The sequence below is a fragment of the Pogona vitticeps genome, chromosome 2, assembly GCF_051106095.1.
Source record: "Pogona vitticeps strain Pit_001003342236 chromosome 2, PviZW2.1, whole genome shotgun sequence".
Lineage (NCBI taxonomy): Eukaryota > Metazoa > Chordata > Lepidosauria > Squamata > Agamidae > Pogona > Pogona vitticeps.
In genome coordinates, this window is record NC_135784.1 from 13,238,995 (window position 1) to 13,258,267 (window position 19,273).

General features: G+C 47.5%; 1 protein-coding gene across 2 annotated transcripts; it reads left to right on the plus strand.

The window, feature by feature from the left end:
* Window positions 1-812: 812 nt before the first annotated feature.
* Window positions 813-18,248, plus strand: LOC144587341 (saoe class I histocompatibility antigen, A alpha chain-like). 2 transcript variants are annotated; one of them, XM_078387398.1, is made up of 3 exons: window positions 813-968; window positions 4,227-4,514; window positions 8,313-18,248. In XM_078387398.1, exon 3 carries the CDS (start codon window positions 13,384-13,386, stop codon window positions 16,918-16,920), a length of 3,537 nt encoding a protein of 1,178 aa, XP_078243524.1. In that variant the 5' UTR covers window positions 813-968; window positions 4,227-4,514; window positions 8,313-13,383; the 3' UTR covers window positions 16,921-18,248. The 2 variants fall into 2 exon arrangements, with proteins under 2 accessions (XP_078243524.1, XP_078243525.1); XM_078387399.1 differs by having other exon boundaries at window positions 814-968; window positions 8,313-8,665.
* Window positions 18,249-19,273: the final 1,025 nt, after the last annotated feature.

Here is a 19,273-nt window from a genome sequence, read left to right on the forward strand (position 1 = left end):
CCCCCTCGCCACGACAAGGCAGCAATCCTTCCGAAAAAAGCTAAAGATCCATCTCTTCAGATAGGCTTTTAATAATTACAACTGAGTCTCTGAACCGCATTTTAGCAGAATGTTTTTTTATGTTTTCATGTTTTACTCTTTTAATTGTATTTTAAATCATATATTGTTAAATTTATCTTTTCATATTTAAATGAAACGAAAGGCCCCCTGATCTTTCTGAGGCCAGAAATACAGATGTCTTTAAGCAGGGCTAGGAAGACCTTCAGCAAAGTCAGCAACGAAGCAGACGTCCAGACTTGCCCAGATCCGGAAAACTGCCTCTAAATGTCTTCAGATTTCACAACCTGACGCCTGGCGCTTCTCTTTTTACCTTCCCATTTTGGCTCACCCAAATGCTGACGCCCAAGATGACAGCAAGACTTCAAAAAGTTTAGCTCTGACACGTCACCTTTTACTCTGCCAGAGTCTCCGGCTCTTACAGGTGTGGGGATGGCTGAGCAGTGAAGAGAGAAGGGATCTGGATGGGGAGAAGCCTTTTTAGGGTGGAGACGACACCCAAAAAAGTAAATAAAAAAAGTAAATCAAAATGTGTTTGCCATTTTTTTCCTTCTCAGAGACTAATTTACAGCTGCCCCATGTCTGTATTATTGTACAGTATTAATATTAATATACTGTCTTCCGAGCGCTGTCTGGCCTGCCGTGCGTCCTCTACCCGACAGCCGATGACGACATTGCAGATCTCCTTGTCTATTGGTGGAATATTTTCTTTGCAGCCAATCCGCACTCTCTGTTCTCTTTTGGGAGGTGGGGGGTATTCCTATAACTTCAAGGAGCTGCGGGCGCAAAAGCGTAGTGACTTCGGAGCGAGAGAATGGCGTTTTGCTTTTGGCTGGCCGGGGTCGCTGTCCTGCTCCTCGGGGAGCCAGGCTGGGCCCTCCCCTCCGGTATTAAAGGATCCCCGGCGCTTGGTGAGATTCTTGATCTTTTTTTTCCTTCCCGAGATCAAATGGCTTTGGGGGCCGGCGACATTGGGGGGGGTTTGCTCCTCCGCCTCGGGCAGCAAAATATGTTGAGCGGCTTCAACCAGCCCCCAGGTGGGGCGATTCAAGAGCCCCTCCTGTTAGGGAGGGAGAGAATTCGCGCCTATTTTGGTTCACACCTGCCTCTCTCGGTCCCCTTGGACGGTCGAAGGGAGTTTCCAGGGCGTAAGGTACAACAATCCATTTGAAACCCCACTCAGGCAGCCATTTACTCAAGGAAAGCCTGCCTGAAGAGAAAGGTCTTCATCGGCCTGTGGAAGGAGTGCAAAGACGGGGCCAGGCTGGCCTCCAGTGGCAGGGAGTTCCAGAGTCAAAAGGGACCACCACCACAGGGAAGGCTCTCTCCCACATGTCTCCACCAAATGCAGCTGTGAAGGTGGCAGGATTGAGAGGAGAATGTGAGGGGAGTGTGCCTGGTGAAGGAAATATGATGGAGACACACACCGCCTCCCTCGATACAGCTTCCTCACTCAGACCCTGGCCTCTGGGAGGGGGAAACAAGACGCCATGCCCATGACACACGGCATCCTTCTCAGCCCAGTTGGCGTGGCTTTCGGTTTTGGCTCTGCGTTGGTCATCCTCCTTCAAAAGAGAGCTCCTTCTGCTCTGAGCAGAGCAAAATTGTGAGGGAAAAGGCAGTTCCCGCATCAGATTTTCTGCCAAGCGGAGCAAGAGCCTGAGGAAGCCACCCAGGAGTTTCCTTAGCCCGGCGGGGCTCCGAGGAGGAGGAGGAGCACGCGAGCCCTCATCGCCGGCCACGACCCCCTCCCGCTCCTTCTTCACTCCCACCACAACTAGCAGCAGCAGGACGAAGAAGCATAGAAGGGAGGAAGCACCGGGTATCGCCTAGCTGGGGGGGGGGAGGGGAAGAAGGGCACGACATAAAAAAAAAAAAAAAAACGCCCTCACAGAATCGCCTTGCCAAAGGAGAAAAGCCCCTATCGGTAACCACAAAATGAAACAAAATGGGGCGGGGGGCCCCCACAGGTGCACACAGGCGCACACACACAAACACACACACACAGGGAGGTCTAGCAACCTTCCTCTGAGGCCCCCCTCAAAAAAAGGTGCAGTCAGCAGCAGCAGCTACCCCCACTGCGAGAATAGGAGCAAACTTTGCGAGGCGAGCCCAGGCAGCCTCCAGAGCTGAGGCGGCTGAAGCAGGATGAAGAGGAGGAGGAGGAGGAGGAGGAAGCACCGCCAGGTGCTGAGGCAGCCACTGGCCGGGCTGGTGCTGGGGGTGCCGAGAGAGAAAGAGAGCCAGAGAGCCAGTCAGCAGTGGCTCGGGCGCTCGGGGAAAAGGGCTGGCAGAACGCCTCGCTCGCTGGCTCTACCCCAAGACAGTGCCTCTTGCACCTTCCGTCTGGAACTGCAGCCTGCCAGCCAGCAGACAGGCCAGCGGGCTGGCTGGCAGGCAGCAGTTCCGGATGGAGGGTGCAAGAGGCGCTGTCTTGGGAGAGAGCTGGCGAGCAACACGAGGCTTTTTTGGACTCTTGACAGCAGAGGACGTGTGGATGCTTTGGGGGGGCAGGCAAGGCAGGGGCCACAAACTATCATCCAGGGGGCTGCAAATGGCCCCCGGGCTGCATGTTTGAGACCCCTGTTTTAAATAGTGCAGACATTTGGCTGTCTGCCGGGTAAGCGCTGCGAGGCAGAAGAAGGCCCTTCTTTTCTCTGCGGGAAATGGGCACCTACACAGAGTGTCCCAAATCCCATCTGGTAAGTCCTCAACTTCCCCAAGGCTCGGTGAGCAGGCAACCTGTCCCTTGATGAGTCATCTTTCTAGCTTCAAGGCCAGCTGCAGGGAACTGGGCTGATGGAGGCCATCCGGAGCCGAGTTTGAATTCTCCTGCTTTTCGTCTGCTCTCCTCCTGTGGCTGCATCACGGAATAGAGGTGGCACTTGTGAGAGCGTTTGAATCTCATCATATATTTCACCATCTTTATTTTGCATCCCTTTATGCCATTGATAGTCCCAGTGTGGTGTAGTGGATAAGAGTGCCAGAGTATGACTCAGGAGTCCTGTGTTCAAATCCTTACTAAGCCATGGAAACTCGCTGGATGAGTGGAACAGTTAAAACCTACGCCTTATATATCTCATTTAGGTACTTTGAAAGCCCCGTTAGGATTGCTACAAGTTGGTTCCGACTTGAAAGCTCATAACAACCACAGTGACATTGTTATGTGCTGTCCTGCAGCTTGTTCCTTACAGCAGCCCTATGAAATAGGTGACCTAAAAATGTCTTGTCATTAACAACTGTGCTCATGCCTTGCAGAGTCTAGGCTGTGGCTTCCTCTTTAAGGTAAGTCCATCTCGTACGTAGGCTTCCTCTTTTCCTCCTCAGGTGATGGATGGTGATCATCTTGTGCTTTTCCAAACTCTCAAATGATGGCCACACAATTTTATTGTTTATATTAATTAGGCTCCTGGCTGCTGTTCAAGGCCTTCACTCCTTGGCAATACTGTGGCTGCCCCTGGCCCCTCAAGCATATCAAGTTTTATGTCTAAATCTGTTCATTCCAATTTCTATTTCATGATGGCTCAGCCCGCATACAGTAATCAGATCCGTTATTAAAATGCATATCTAAAGTTAGCCATGTTATCTAAATTATTGTCTAAGAGTCACCATGTGGTGTAATTGAATGCATGGAGCCTGAGCCAGCTCTTAAATCAGTTGCCAGTTGCAATTGTCCTTCTTCACGGATCAACAGGCCAGACAGAGGATGAGAGCAGGCAGAACAGTCAAGGGCATTGAAGGGCAGGTTCTGCTTTACTTTGATTAGTCTGCTGGCTTTACTCGTAATACTAAGATTCATTTCAGAAGGAAATCATTCTAAGACACAGAGAGCCGGCAGATTCAGCCTCCCTCCTTTGGGAGGGTAAACCTTGTGAGCCCATGATCCAGATCTGGCGATCCATCGGATTTCAGGCCATTCAAGCCTGGGGCCTGGAGACGCACAACCAGCAGCCCTGAGCATCTTTGATTGCAAACAGGGATGTCATCCTTGAAGACCATATATGTGAGTGTCCCCAAGTGAACCTGGAACATCCGTTGCTTTGGTGGTTGGTCCTCCTTTAGTACACTTGCTAGGATAAGATGTCCACCTGCTCTTTGAAGGCTCCTCCTGTCCTGCCAGTGAGAGGTTTGGATTGCTGACGTGGACGTTCATTTTGTCATTTTTGCAGAGCCCCCAGTAGGGAAGGTGACAAGCATGTCGGTCTCTGAAGGCGAGATGATTTTCGTCTGTCACATAAACGGCTTCTACCCCGCCAAGATCGAAGCCACCTGGAGGAAGGGCGGGGAGATCGTGGAGCAGGACACCTTCCGGGGGAGCGTCACTCGCAACCTGGATGGGACTTACCATGCCTCTCTCGGTGTCGAGATGGACCTTACAGACAGAGGGCTCTACCGATGCCACATCCAACATGTTGGCCTGCCGGAGCCTCTGGTCTTGGCCTGGGAAGCGCCTGGTGGTGAGCATTTGTAGGGGGAAGGAAGGAGATGGGGTGGTTGAGCAACCTCCACATGGGAAGGGCCAAAGAAGGAGCACCATCATAGGTGAAAACTCTCCGCAGGACCCCCATATTTTGGGGAGTATGGAAAAGGAACTATGCCCTGGTCTGAAGGGAGAAGGTGGCTGCGTAGCTCAGTGCATTAGGGGAGCCAGAGGTTGGGAGTTCAATTCCCCACTCAACTTCCCGATGAGAGAGCTAGCCTGCGTTGTCTTGGGGAAGCTGCCCAGTCCCAGGGCACCCCCAGGAGAAGGGAATGGGAAACCGTTTCTCAAGACTCTTTAGCTAGAAAACCCTGGAAAGGGTCACCCTAAGTCAGAATTGACTTGACGGCAGACAGTTATTATGAGGCAGGAGGAGGGCATTCGATGTGTCAAGGAGTCTGGAGCCCTCCGTGGCCATTCCTCAGGATGCTTGCAGATTGCCTCTCACCTCCGAGCATGAGGTTCAGTGAAAGGTTCTGCATAAGGGTCCGAGGGCCTGCAAGGAGCGTGGCGGGTGGTCCTTCCTTTGAATCAGGCCCAGGTCAAAGAGGGGCTGACCCTACTGGCAGAGCCTCCCCTTCCACGCGCAGGATTTGGTCCTGGTTCGGTCCCAGCATTTCCACTCGAAGCCCTCGGGACCTCCTGGTGGGGATTTGGGAAGCTGCTCCTTCTCTGAACAGCTGCATGTTTGCTCATATTTCTTTTGGCCAACATGAGGTTCATGGAGGGAGTCATTTTGGCAGCTGCTCCTTTCCCGGTGGCAGCAGGGATTGCCTTGTTTCTCCACGACTAGGCTCTGAATGTGCTCGGTGGGCCCCATACCTGGTGTTCTCTGGCGGATCTCAGGGACTAACCTGCTCTTGGCACTGCCCCCACTGGGACCCACAGCTCCCTTACCTTGATTAGATCATGAGGTCCCCTGCCTCTAATTCTTATTTAATGGCCCATTTCCCCACCACCACCTTGTCTGCCTAATCCCTACTCAGGAGCCCCTTCTCCTGCCATTCCCGGTGGGGGGGGGTTTGGCTTCCTTCCAAGAGGTCTGTCTTCCATCCCACCAGATGCCAGCACAGCTCTTGGGGGAGAAAAGTATCAGTTTGTTCCTGTGGGGCAAAAGGAAGACGCAGCAGGACCCCCTTCTCACTCTTCCCTCCTCACACCAAGCAGTGGCCAAGGAAACCAGCCTGGGTGACAGGGGTTCGGTGGCCCCTCTTGGGTACCTCACCTTGTCCCTTTCCCGAGAAAGCAATGGAAGTGATGACTGGCAGAGGAAAAGCCGGGGGACTTGGAGGGGGTCTGCCTGCATGTACTGTATGAAGAGAGGAAATGCCGTGAGAACTGGTGTCCCAGTCAAACAGCTTTTCACGCCAACATGGAACTTGTTGAAGGAACCCGTTGCTGTGCTGCGTGTGATTGGTGGGATTTCCAGGAGAACTAGTCATTTATTCTGAAAATATATTTTTACGCCAAGTGTCCTCTTTGGGCATCCAGGTACTCGGTTCAGATGTTTAAAATCATATCCCCCAACGGTGGCAATAAGATACAGGAGCTTTCGCAGGAACATGATTAGGATGGCCGTGTAACTGCTCCTCTCCTCCCACATTCACTTCCTATAAAGCAAGTCCTGTGGATTTCGTTGGGAGTTGCCTTAGAAGAAAAACACTTGGGGTCTCAGCCTTACTTAAATTGAAGGGGACGAGAAAGAAGAGTGCTCTGTGTGAAAAGAGGGTTTCTGTCAAGTCCCTTCACTTGAGATCCTTGAGATCAGTTGACACGTTCTCCCTTTTCTGGGGAGGAGGGAATTCCCTCACCCTCAGCAGTGCTGATGTTTTCTATGGGGAGAGGAGAGGTTTCCCAGGCCCATCCTCATCATAGGCTTTCAATGGCTAATTTAGATGTACTTCCGTATTCCGGAGGAAAAGGCTTGGTTTGATGAGGCTACACTGAAGACAGTGGATTCAAAGCTTGATCCCTCGATCGCTGAAAGCCTGGGAGGTCTCTGGGCCTTCTTTCCCTGGCAATGTTCATGCAGAGACCAGAAACACACCCGGCGTGATAGTTTTACTATACCTTACTACAAATGTGTACATTACATTTTATTATTACGGCATCGAGCCATACAAAATTGAATACATAACTTCATAGGCAAGCATGTACTACAAAGTCATACAAGAGGTAAAACTAAAGAATAAAAAATGGTAAAAAGCTAAAAGGATAAAAGGTAAAACTGCTAAAAGATAAAAGGTGAACCGTTGAGGAGAGTGGCATATATAGTCATACAAAAGGTAAAATGTCTAAAAACAGCTAAGAATGTCTAAAGCAGCAAATATAGCGATGTATGGCCAAGGTCCAAGGGCTGAACTATCCAGTCTGACTGCTGTAACATGCCGCCCAAAACTTCGCCACCAGCTCTGTGATAGTCCGATCCTGGTCGGTTAGCAATCGATTACAGTGGTCTGAATCCAATTGGCTTGGCATATCTTTTAAAAGTGGTGTGATATATTTTTCTCGGATCTTATTATGTCTGTCACACCTAAGCATCATGTGCTCGATAGATTCTATCTCTCCGGAGCCACAGGGACAGAATCTCTGTTCCCTCGGGGTTTTCTTAAATCTGCCTTCCAGCACTGCAGAGGGGAAAGCCTCGCATCTAGCCAGAGTAAAGGCTTTCCTAAATTTATACGTTTCCAGCTGTGATAGGTAGGCCATAGGGAGCGGACGATATTTATGCGTGTCTATTGCTCTGAAATTAGGGCATCTACTGAGATCTTCCTGTCTCTCCATATCCATTAATCTTTGTTTAAGGACTGATTTTGCTTTATCCCATTGCATATTTAATATTGTTTGTGGAGAGAATCCCATTACTTGCAGTTTATTTAAGACTGCTTTTAACCAGCTTGATTGGAAGTTGTCTTCTAGGAGTAGGTGTGTTAATCCCTGTGATTGAAAGTTTATTTTAAGCCAGTACTGAAGGGAGGCTAGTTCAATTTTGGCTACCATTTTTAGTGAGCCGGTCTCTAATCGGATTTGTGCATTCATTACGCATCTAGGGACTTCAAGTATTGCTCTAAGAAATTTCGATTGGACCCGCTCTATCGGGTCAAAACAGCTGGGTGAAGGCCCCATAAAGGTGCCATAGAGCATCTGGCTAACCACCTTTGCTTGAAAAAGTTTTTGGGCTGCTGGAATATAACGGCCCCCTTTTGAATGGTAGAATCTTAGAATGGTGTTTGCTGTTTTTTCCCCTTGGATGGCTGCATATTGGATATGGGCATTCCTAACCCCGGTGGATTGCAGGGCCATGCCTAGGTATTTAAAGCAAGAAACCTGTTCAAGAGGTTGCCCATTTATAATCCAAGATCTTTTCTTTTGTCTTCTACCAAAGGCCATGATTTTTGTCTTTTTATAATTTATTTCTAATTCCTTCTTTCTGCAGAAGTCTGCAAATTTCTTAAGAGCTCTCTTTAGGCCAATTGGCGTTCTCGCTAAAAGCACGGCATCATCCGCATAGAGAAGGATAGAAATATGTCTTTGGTGTAGTTTTGGAGAATGAAGACTGGGAGAATTCAGATGTTCTACTATATCATTTATATATAGATTAAACAATGAGGGGGCCAGTAAGCAGCCCTGTCTGACTCCTCTATAGGTATTAATCGATTCTGTTAAATTCCCTTTCCTATTGAGCCTGACCTTAAGATTGGTTACAAATGTGTATATATTGGATCTTCTCTGGGGACCCCCTTCCAGTAATGATATTCTGATTCCATCTGTGCAGGAAACCAGACACAGTGAGAGACCTACTAAAGCTACTTCGCCCCTTTCTGTCTCGGAAGGATTCTTTCTGCAGCCTTCGAAAGCCCTTCTTCCCCAGACCCTGCTGCTCTGTCGCGAATGCCTCTTTCCCTGGCTGGAGGGCATTTTATGTACCGTCCTATGTTGGAGAAGAACAAGAGAGGGGAGCACGGTCCCTTTGCCTTCCTTCAGATGGTCTTTGATGCCTCCTGCATTTCTCGGATACTTCTGATATTGAGGAGAGAAACAAAAAACACATAGAAGGAAAAAGCTTTACTATCTGTATTTTTTTCTTGTCAATGAATTGTTCAGAGTATTACAAAACAAAGCAAGGAACTGTCTGCCTGCAATTTTTTTGATTACTTTGTTATGTGAGGCCTGGCTTTTGAGAATCCACACTGAACAGAAGGTGCCAAAATTGTCACTAGAGAAGAGGGTGTCAAGATCTGAAATGGTGTGTTTATAGAGTGTCAAAATAATTAAGGAGATATAGAAAAAATAGCCCTAAAAATGAAGGTACTTTTAAAATTGAGGCTTGAAGAATAGTTTACTATAGTCAGTGCAAAAAAAAAATGAGCCACCTCCGCAGCTGAACAAGGTTTTTGTACCATAACAATCCTGACAGTTGAACATGTTTTAAAATGGATAACCAAGCATAAGTAAGGAATGCAGGTCTTATAGTTGCATTTCCTATAATTACACTGTTTTGGTTTTCCAGGATTCTGGAGTTCCAGATCTTTTATGCTATAGGCCTTTATTCCTTTAGTGTTTGAAAAATTTAAAAAAAAACTATTACTGTCATAATAGTAGCTTGCCAGATTCTGCCATTGATCTCCTTAGAAAAGAGCCTGTTTACAGTTAGAAGGGAAAGGAAAGCAACTGAAATAATTATAAATATAGGGAGATAAGGGACACACAGAGGAATTCAAAAGAGGAATCCATCATGTCATCACCCAACTCATCATAACAACATTACACACTATGCCACACACACCGGATACCAACAACAATCATGAAACAGTTCAGGAGAAGAAAGGCTTCATTTCCAAAAGCTGCCAGCACAGAAGTCATGGATTTTCCTCCATAGATTTTAACTGGCAGATGGTTGGATAAGCATTAGAAAACGTAGTGTTTTTCCATGTGTGTTTTTAAATATACTTTAAAGACTAAGAAATGCTTTTTAAAAACTTCACATATTCTTTCTTTTAAGAACTTTGCTACATTTTATGCTTTTTCAATTTGCTTTTTCAGGCTACAGTATAAACTTTTCCAGTTTTAAAATGTAAGCTACCCTCCTTTTGAAACATATTTGTAACATGAGTTACTGGTAAGTTTTGCCTACAATATTTAAAAATGCTGTATACCTCGGGTCAAGTCAGGGACTCAGAAGAGCAGCTGTGAAGGAACTAGAAAAGATGCTCAAGTGTAAGGCTGGGTTTTTTTTCACCGAGAGCTGAAAAAAGGTCCAGGAGACCACCTGAGGCAGTGAGATTGGTGGCCCGGCACTCGTCACATCCTCCATGTGAAGGCAGGGAGAAGGGCCAACATTGTCCTCAGGGCCCCAATGCCAGAGGTGGGGAGAGGCTCTCCTTCTTTTCTGCTGTCAGAGCCCCGACCCAACCCCCCCAGATGTGAAAGTGGAGCACAAGAAAAAAACACCTTCAAGGAGGGCCGCTGAATCATCCCTGCCCGAGAAGAGCCCCCCTCCTCTGTTTTTTGCAAAGCCTCTTCCTTGTCCTGGAACCATGCCAGCCTGCAATGCACAGGCCTTAGGGCCCCAGCAGGTACTACTGTTGGTAGAGATTCAACAGGTGAGGTTTTTGCACTGGGGCATTTCCCTGCTTTACAAAATGCCTGCTGTCCAGCTGGGAATAAGAAAGACGATTCATCTGTCTCCTGGGCGACGACTGTTGGGCAATGAGCCAGCTTTCCTAGTTCCTTCCGGAACCAAACTGTATTATCTGCCTTTTCTGTATTATCTGCCTTTTCTGGGAAATCAGGTGAAAGCAAAGAAACGGCCTCGAAAGCTTTGGGCACTAGGGGGCGCCTCTGCACCATCGCAAGCAGTCTTCCCCTCCCCCATTGAGAGGCAATTTTGATCTTTTTTTCTTCCTGGAGTGGGAGGCTAGTTGGTTTTGAGCCCAGGGGAGTTGTGACAGGCAGCTGTCATGTCCCGCCGATGTGCAAACAATACAATCACACACAAATAGCCATGAGACACACACGTAGGGGGTGTGCATGTTTTGAGCAATGTAATAACATGGAGTAAAGAGCCTCGTACAGAGATCCAGCCCTGCTCTCTAGGTATAGATATGGGATCTAATGAACAGAAGTATACGAAAAGGGTTAAACCTTCTCAAACAATGAACAATATACTCATTTCCATCTGCTTTTGTGTGTGTGAAAATGTTCCTGCAGCTCCAGCCCTCGTGGGTTGTTCGAACCCTTCCTTGATTTCTTGGAAAGCCTTGGGTGCGCTTTCTGCTCTCCAGCAGGGAGCAGCAAAAGATCACAAAAACATACAGTAAATGAAAAGTCAGTGATTCAGCTGGGAATCCACCAGAAATTTCGGATTGCAGGCAGAGAACAGGAATGAGAGAAGAGAAGGGCTTTCCCCCCTTATTCTCCAACACTCCCATTTCCATCACTTTCTTTCTTCTTCCTTTCTGTATACATTGGTGCCTCGCTTAACGAGCGCACCGTACAATGATGAATTCGCATAGCGATCCCTTTTTTGGGATCGCTGATGCGAAGGCATCGCGTCGGCCTCTATGGCCGAAACTCGCATAGCGAAGATCGGTAAGCGTTTCGCTTACCAACCTGCACTTTACGACCCGGGGATCAGCTGTTCGGCAGGTTCAAAATGGCCGCCGGAACAGCCGAAATGGCTGCGAGCAGCGTTTTCGCGCCCTCCCCTCGCTTACCGAGGGCGCGAAAATGGCTGCCGGACCTCGGAAGCATCGCTGAACGGTGAGATTTCGGCCAATATGGAGCACATTAAACAATGTTTAATGCGTTCCAATGGCTTTTGTTGTTCAGTTCAGCACCACTGTACGTTCATACTGCAGCGACACTCAGCTAAAATGTTGAGACTTGAATTCAGTTAAAGAATTCACTGAGCACATACACGTTTTTGATATGTACAATTATTCGTTTTGTTTTCATTTAGTCGTGTCCAACTCTTCATGACCCCATGGACCAGAGCAGGCCAGGCGCTCCTGTCTTCCACTGTCTCCCAGAGTTGTGTCAAATTCATGATGGTTGCTTCGATGACACTGTCCAACCATTTCATCCTCTGTTGTCTCCTTCTCCTCTTGCCTTCACACTTTCCTAACATCAAGGTCTTTTCCAAGGAGTCTTCTCTTCTCATGAGATGGCCAAAGTACTGGAGCCTCAGCTTGAGGGTCTGTCCTTCCAGTGAGCACTCAGGGTTGATTTCCTTTAGAATTGATAGGTTTGTTCTCCTTGCAGTCCAGGGGACTCTCAAGAGCCTCCTCCAGCACCACAATTCAAAGGCATCAATTTTTTGGCGGGCAGCCTTCTTTATGGTCCAGCTCTCACTTCCATATATCACTACAGGAAAAACTATATCTTTGATTAATCGGACATTTTTGGCAAGGTGATGTCTCTGCTTTTTAAGATGCTGTCAAGGTTTGTCATCGCTTTCTTCCCAAGAAGCAGGAGTCTTTTAATTTCGTCGCTGCTGCCACCATTTGCAGTGATCATGGAGCCCCACAAAGTAAAATCTGTCACTGCCTCCATATCTTCCCCTTCTATTTGCCAGGAGGTGATGGAACCTTGAGCCAGACATCCTGGACAGTGAAGTCAAGTGGGCCTTAGAAAGCCTGGCTAACAATAAGGCCAGTGGAGGTGAAGACATTCCAGTTGAACTATTTAAAATCTTAAAAGATGATGCTGTTAAGGTGCTATATTCAATATGCCAGCAAGTTTGGAAAACTCAACAGTGGCCAGAGGATTGGAAAAGAGCAGTCTACATCCCAATCGCAAAGAAAGGCAGTGCCAAAGAATGCTCCAACTACCGTACAATTGCACTCATTTCACACTCTAGCAAGGTTATGCTCAAAATCCTACAAGGTAGGTGTTACATACAGCACTGATGTTACCTGTCTGTCATGGGTTGGAGGGAAAGTTCCATCCTATGGGGAGTGGAAGGCGGGACATCAAGAGGAGGGGCTGTACTGTATATATATGTGGAGCTTGTGTGGAGAAGTTAGGAGAAGCTGAAAGAAGCTGAGAGAAGAAGCTGGTGTGGGAGTCTGTGTGTCAGACAGGGTACTACTGTGTGTCAGTCAGTACCAACCTGATAGGTTCAGGTGTCTGTATGGGTAGCCAGAACTGATAGGTTCAGGGTCTGTGCTTTATTTAAAGGTGTTCTGTGTGAACCAAACTGGTGTATGTATGATTGAGACTAAGCCACGTTACTGTATCTTATTCACTTGATCATTTTATTTTCCCTGTGTGTTATTTAAATAAACCTTATTCTTTTATTTGTTAAAAATCCATTCCTGGTCTGTGTGACTCCTTACAGGGAATGGTTGGTGGCAGCTTAGTGAAACTGTGGCATCTCCCAGTAGGTCTGGGGTTGTCACATTGATTGGTGTCCAGCGTGTGGGATACGACTGGTCCAGTTGTCCAGTGGTCCAGCAAAGCCTTGGCAAGTGTGCCCAGAGCAAGGGGGGTCTAGTCAGGGAAAATCTGAGAGCGCGTAGGTAATCTTCTAGCCTTACCTCACGGGGAGGTACGCTAGTGGAAGAACGTGCACACTCAGATTGGGGACTAGATTAGGGAGCTCTGAGGCAACCTGTTTTGGCGGGAAAAGGCTGAGGCAAAACTGAGTGAAGTAGCAGTGATCTAGCCTGTCTGCTGAGAGGCCTAGCAGAGGGGGGTGGACTCTGGCTGGCAACAGTTGCAAGTTAGTGCTGAAAGAACAGCAGCAATCTATAGAAGGCTGGTTCTGAGGCAAAAGAGAAAAAAAAGTGGTCGCTTTATTTTGAGGCTTGACTTTTGAAAGCAGCCTGTTCTGGGGGGGGATTATGCCCTTGACTCGAAGCCAAATGGCAGAAATGGGTGAAGTGAGGGAACCCCAGGTAGACCAAGGTTCTGAGGATGAATTTGGCTCAGTGCAGGATGACAGCACGGGAGAACAGAACCCAGAACTCAGAAAAATGCTCCTAGCCCAACAGCATGAACTGAGGGTGAGGGAGATGGAGCAAAAGGAGAGGGAGAGGCAGAGACATTTCGAATTAGAGAGAGAGAGAATGGAAAAGGAAGAAAGATTAGAGAGAGAGAAAATTGCTCTGGAAAAAGAAAGGATGGCGTTTGAGTTAAGAAAATTGGAAATGATGAACCAGAACAATAATAACAATAGAGATTCTGAGGGAGGCCAATTGTCTAAAGCTGACCTGAAGAAATTCCCTGTGTACCACAAGGGAGATTGCCCTGAGGTGTTCTTTTCCCTAGTGGAAAGAGCGTTTGTGGACTTCTCAGTAAGGGAAAATGAGAAGATGACCATCATGCGATCTTTAATCAGTGGCAGCCTGGCAGAAGTCTATGCAGAGATGCCAGAGGAGCTGCTAAAAGACTTCTCTGAGTTTAAAAAACTGGTGCTTGCCAGATATGGGATAAATGTGGAACAGCTGAGGCAAAGATTCAGGTCACTCACCAAGAAACCAGAGCAGACTTTTACCCAAGTGGGGGCCCAACTGGTGAGGCTGCTAGAGAAATGGCTATCTCAGGAGGGAACAGAGACCTTCCAGCAGCTCAAAGACCTGATAGCGCTGGAACAGTTCTATTCAGTCCTGCATGGGGAACTGAAGTTCCAGGTGAGGGAAAGGAAACCGAAATCTGTGGCAGAGGCAGCCGAGATCGCAGATTTTATTTCCCAAATAAGAAAGCCCTTGGGTGAGGGGAAATCTGTAGGTAAACCCAAAGAAACCTACAGCAAGTACTCTCAGGGACCAGGGAAAAGCCAGCAAGGGGGAGGGGCCCATGGTGAAGGGAGGCCCTCAGACATGAAACCACAAAGACCTCAGATTTTGGAGGGAAAACCAAAACCAGATGAGAAAGACTCCAAATACAGCAGAAAATGTTATTTCTGTCAAGGAAAGGGCCATCTAATCTCAGAGTGTGAGAAATTAAAGCAGCTAAAAGGAAATGTGCCTCATGATTTGAGTGGAACCAAGCCAAAAGCTGTGTTCTGTGTCCAGACAGAGCAAAGCTCCTTGTCACTGAGGGAGCCTGTTGCCATGGCTACTCAATCTGGAACAGTTACATCTGCTGATCAGGCTGAGGAAAATGGTCCTCTTGTGGAGGTCAAGCGCTGCTTGCTAGTGAGAACAGATTCTCAGTTGTTTGAAACCGCAGGGGTGGACGTAGGAATACTTGACCATCAGTATAGGGGGCTAAGGGATACTTGTTCCCAGGTGACCCTGTGCCATCCAGATATTATTCCTAGGGAGTATATAATCCCAAATGAGAGCATAAAGGTGGCAGGGATTGAGGGACAGGTGATCTCGCTGCCAGTAGCCGAGGTACCTGTGAACTTTCAAGGCTGGAGGGGAGTTTGGCGGCTAGCGATTTCATCGACTCTGCCAGCAGCCGTGCTCGTGGGAAATGACCTGGCTGAACATGTGAAACGGGTGCTAGTGATTACACGCTCACAAGCTACCACGGGGACAGTTCAGGGGGGTACTGATGAGCCCGAGACGGAAGCAGAGGGGAGTTCCGAGGCTGTGGTGGAAACCTTAATCACAGACAGCAGATTCGGCCAAGAGCAAAAGGCAGACGCCACTCTCCAAAAGTGTTTTGAACAGGCGACAGACACCCAGCTAACACCTGAAACCCCAGTGAGATTTCGAGAGAAAAAGGGAATTTTATATAGAGAGACCCTGAGGAATATCTCAAAAGGGGGAGATGGGATCAGAAGTCAGCTAGTGGTACCTGAAAAGTATCGCCCCATGATCTTACAAAGGGGGCACTGTGACATGTTTGGTGCGCACTTAGGGGTGAACAAAACACAGCAGAGAATCACACAGAATTTTTACTGGCCTGAAATAGGGAAGCAGATCAAGGAGTTCTGTAAACAATGTGATATGTGTCAGAGGCAGGGGAATAACCGTGACAGGACCAAAGCAAAGTTGTGCCCTTTGCCTGTGATTGACACTCCGTTCAAATGCATAGGGGTGGATATTGTGGGACCTTTGCCCAAGGCCACAAAGAGGGGGAACAGGTTCATTCTCACCATTGTGGACCATGCCACAAGGTACCCTGAAGCCATACCCTTGACCAACATTGAAACTAACACAGTGGCAGATGCCTTGGTGGGGTATATGTCCAGGATGGGATTTGCCTCAGAAATAATCACAGATTTGGGCGCATCGTTTACATCGAAGCTCATGAAACGGTTATGGCAAATCTGTGGAATCAAACACAAGGAAACCACTGCCTATCACCCTGAAAGTAATGGGTTAACGGTTAATGGGACTCTGTTGCGCATGATTAGGGCTTACTTGGCAGAGAATCCAAACAATTGGGACCAGAAGCTGCAATCCCTTTTGTTTCCTTATCGATCAGTGCCACAAGCCAGTACCGGGTTCAGTCCGTTTGAACTTTTGTTTGGGAGAAGGGTGAAAGGGCCACTTGATTTGATCAAACAAAATTGGGAGCAGATCACCCAGGATGACCCACAAGATGTTGTGACATATATAGACTCTTTAAGGAATGACCTAAAGAGAAACCTAGAGCTAGCAGCAGAGACCCTGCAAACTCAGAAGGTCAGACAGAAAACCTGGTATGACCACAACGCCAGGGAGAGGCACTTTAACCCAGGGGAGGAAGTGCTTTGGCCTAGGCCCTGCAAAGAGAACAAACTGCAGCTGGGTAGCCCAGAAATAAAATACTTGGGTCACATAGTAGGGGGAGGAGTGATAAAACCCCTAGAGGCCAAAATAGAAGCCGTTCGTGATTGGCCTAGACCCAACACCAAGAAAAAAGTCAAATCATTTCTTGGGTTGGTGGGCTACTACAGAAAGTTCATCCCGAGGTTTAGCGAGATAGCGGCTCCGCTGACCAATCTGACGCGGAAGAAGACTGATGACCGCATCCCGTGGACCAGCGACTGTGAGGAGGCGTTCCAGAGGTTGAAGGAGGCCCTCATCAACTATCCAGTGCTGCGTGCTCCAGACTTCGACCGGGAGTTCATCATCTACACCGATGCGTCTAACAGCGGGGTAGGAGCCGTTCTTTGCCAGGAGGATGAAAATGGTGACCAGCATCCAGTGTCCTACCTGAGTAGGAAACTCCAGAAAGATGAGAGACATTTGGCAACCGTGGAAAAGGAGTGCCTGGCCATAGTCTACGCGATCCAGAAGGCCAAGCCTTACATCTGGGGAAGACATTTTGTTCTGTGCACTGACCATTCACCACTGCAATGGTTAAAGACAATGAAAACCCACAATAGCAAACTTATGAGGTGGGCTTTAAACCTGCAAGACTATGACTTTGAAGTGAAGGTGGTCAGAGGGTCAGTGAACTGTGTTGCTGACGCCTTGTCAAGAAGACCCGAAGAATGAAGACGGCGAAAGAAACATGGACTATGTATATATCTTGGTGACCAAAGGTTAAATGTACTTGTTTATTAAACATGCTTGGTTTGTATGAATAAAGGTAACTTGATGTATTGTAAATGGTAAATGTTTAAATGCCTAATTGATATGTTTATCCTAGAGTAAGTATGGTATTGTATGTTATTGTATAACTGTTTTTGTATGTTTTGGATCCAGGTTGTTTTTTGGAGAAAAGCACTTTAGCTTTCCCCCTACAAAACAACTTATAAAGAGGGGAGGTGTTACATACAAAACTGATGTTACCTGTCTGTCATGGGTTGGAGGGAAAGTTCCATCCTATGGGGAGTGGAAGGCGGGACATCAAGAGGAGGGGCTGTACTGTATATATATGTGGAGCTTGTGTGGAGAAGTTAGGAGAAGCTGAAAGAAGCTGAGAGAAGAAGCTGGTGTGGGAGTCTGTGTGTCAGACAGGGTACTACTGTGTGTCAGTCAGTACCAACCTGATAGGTTCAGGTGTCTGTATGGGTAGCCAGAACTGATAGGTTCAGGGTCTGTGCTTTATTTAAAGGTGTTCTGTGTGAACCAAACTGGTGTATGTATGATTGAGACTAAGCCACGTTACTGTATCTTATTCACTTGATCATTTTATTTTCCCTGTGTGTTATTTAAATAAACCTTGTTCTTTTATTTGTTAAAAATCCATTCCTGGTCTGTGTGACTCCTTACAGGGAATGGTTGGTGGCAGCTTAGTGAAACTGTGGCATCTCCCAGTAGGTCTGGGGTTGTCACAGTAGGCTTCAGGAGTAGGTGGACCGAGAACTCCCAGAAGTACAAGCTGGATTCCGAAGGGGCAGAGGAACTAGAGACCAAATTGCTAACATGCGCTGGATTAAGGAGAAAGCCAGAGAGTTCCAGAAAAATATCTATTTCTGCTTCATTGACTATGCAAAAGCCTTTGACTGCATGGACCACAGCAAACCATGGCAAGTCCTTAAAAAATGGGAGTGCCTGACCACCTTGTCTCTCTCCTGAGAAACGTATATGTGGGACAGGAAGCAACAGTTAGAACTGGAGTTGGAACAACTGATTGGTTCAAAATTGGGAAAGGAGTACAACAAGGCTGTATATTGTCCCCCGGCTTATTTAACTTATATGCAGAATACATCAAGCGGAAGGCTGGATTGGAGGAATCCCAAGCCGGAATTAAGATTGCCGGAAGAAATATTAACAACCTCCCATATGCAGATGATATCACTCTGATGGCAGAAAGTGAGGAGGAACTAAAGAACCTTGTAATGAGGGTGAAAGAGGAGAGTGCAAAAAACGGCCTGAAACTCAACATCAAAAAAAGTAAGATCATGGCCACTGGTCCCATCACCTCCTGGGAAATAGAAGGGGAAGATATGGAGGCAGTGACAGATTTTAGTTTCTTGGGCTCCATGATCACTGCAGATGGAGACAGCAGCCCCGAAATTAAAAGATGCCTGCTTCTTGGGAGGAAAGCAATGACAAACCTTGACAGCATCTTAAAAAGCAGAGACATCACCTGGCCAACAAAAGTCCGAATAGTCAAAGCTATGGTTTTTCCTGTCGTGATGTATGGATGTGAGAGCTGGACCATAAAGAAAGCAGACCACCGAAGAATTGATGCCTTTGAATTGTGGTGCTGGAGGAGGCTCTTGAGTGTTCCCTGGACTGCAATGAGAACAAACCTATCAATTCTAAAGGAAATCAACCCTGAGTGCTCACTGGAAGGACAGATCCTCATGCTGAGGCTCCAGTACTTTGGCCATCTCATGAGAAGAGAAGACTCCTTGGAAAAGACCTTGATGTTAGGAAAGTGTGACGGCAAGAGGAGAAGGGGACGACAGAGGATGAGATGGCTGGACAGTGTCATCGAAGCAACCAACATGAATTTGACACAACTCCGGGAGGCGGTGGAAGATCGGAGGGCCTGGCGTGCTCTGGTCCATGGGGTCAGGAAGAGTCGGACACGACTAAATGACTAAAGAAACAAACAAACAGGGAAGGGGCCATCCTCATCTCCCAAGGGAGGGCGTTCCATAGCCTGGGAGCTGCCACCTAGAACAAATATCCTTTCTTTTATAAAAGAAGCTGGTTGTATTTCAAAGTTTGAAGGATGCCAGTGCCTCTGATCCGGCTCAGTAACATCTTTTTAAAAAACTGATAAACCAGTTTTAAAATGTAACTTTAGGGACCTGCCTTAAACATGGCAGAGAACATCGCAGGTTGACTTCCTAACTTGATGAGAAAATCCTTTCCTTTTTCCGGGGGTGAAGTATTTGGGGAGTGCCCTGTGTTGTGATTAGCACTGAGTGAGGCTCATCCTGAGTGAGTT

What these genes read in the sequence shown, in the direction of transcription:
- LOC144587341 (XM_078387398.1), top strand. Translation starts at nt 13,384, where the DNA reads ATGCCCTTGACTCGAAGCCAAATGGCAGAAATGGGTGAAGTGAGGGAA.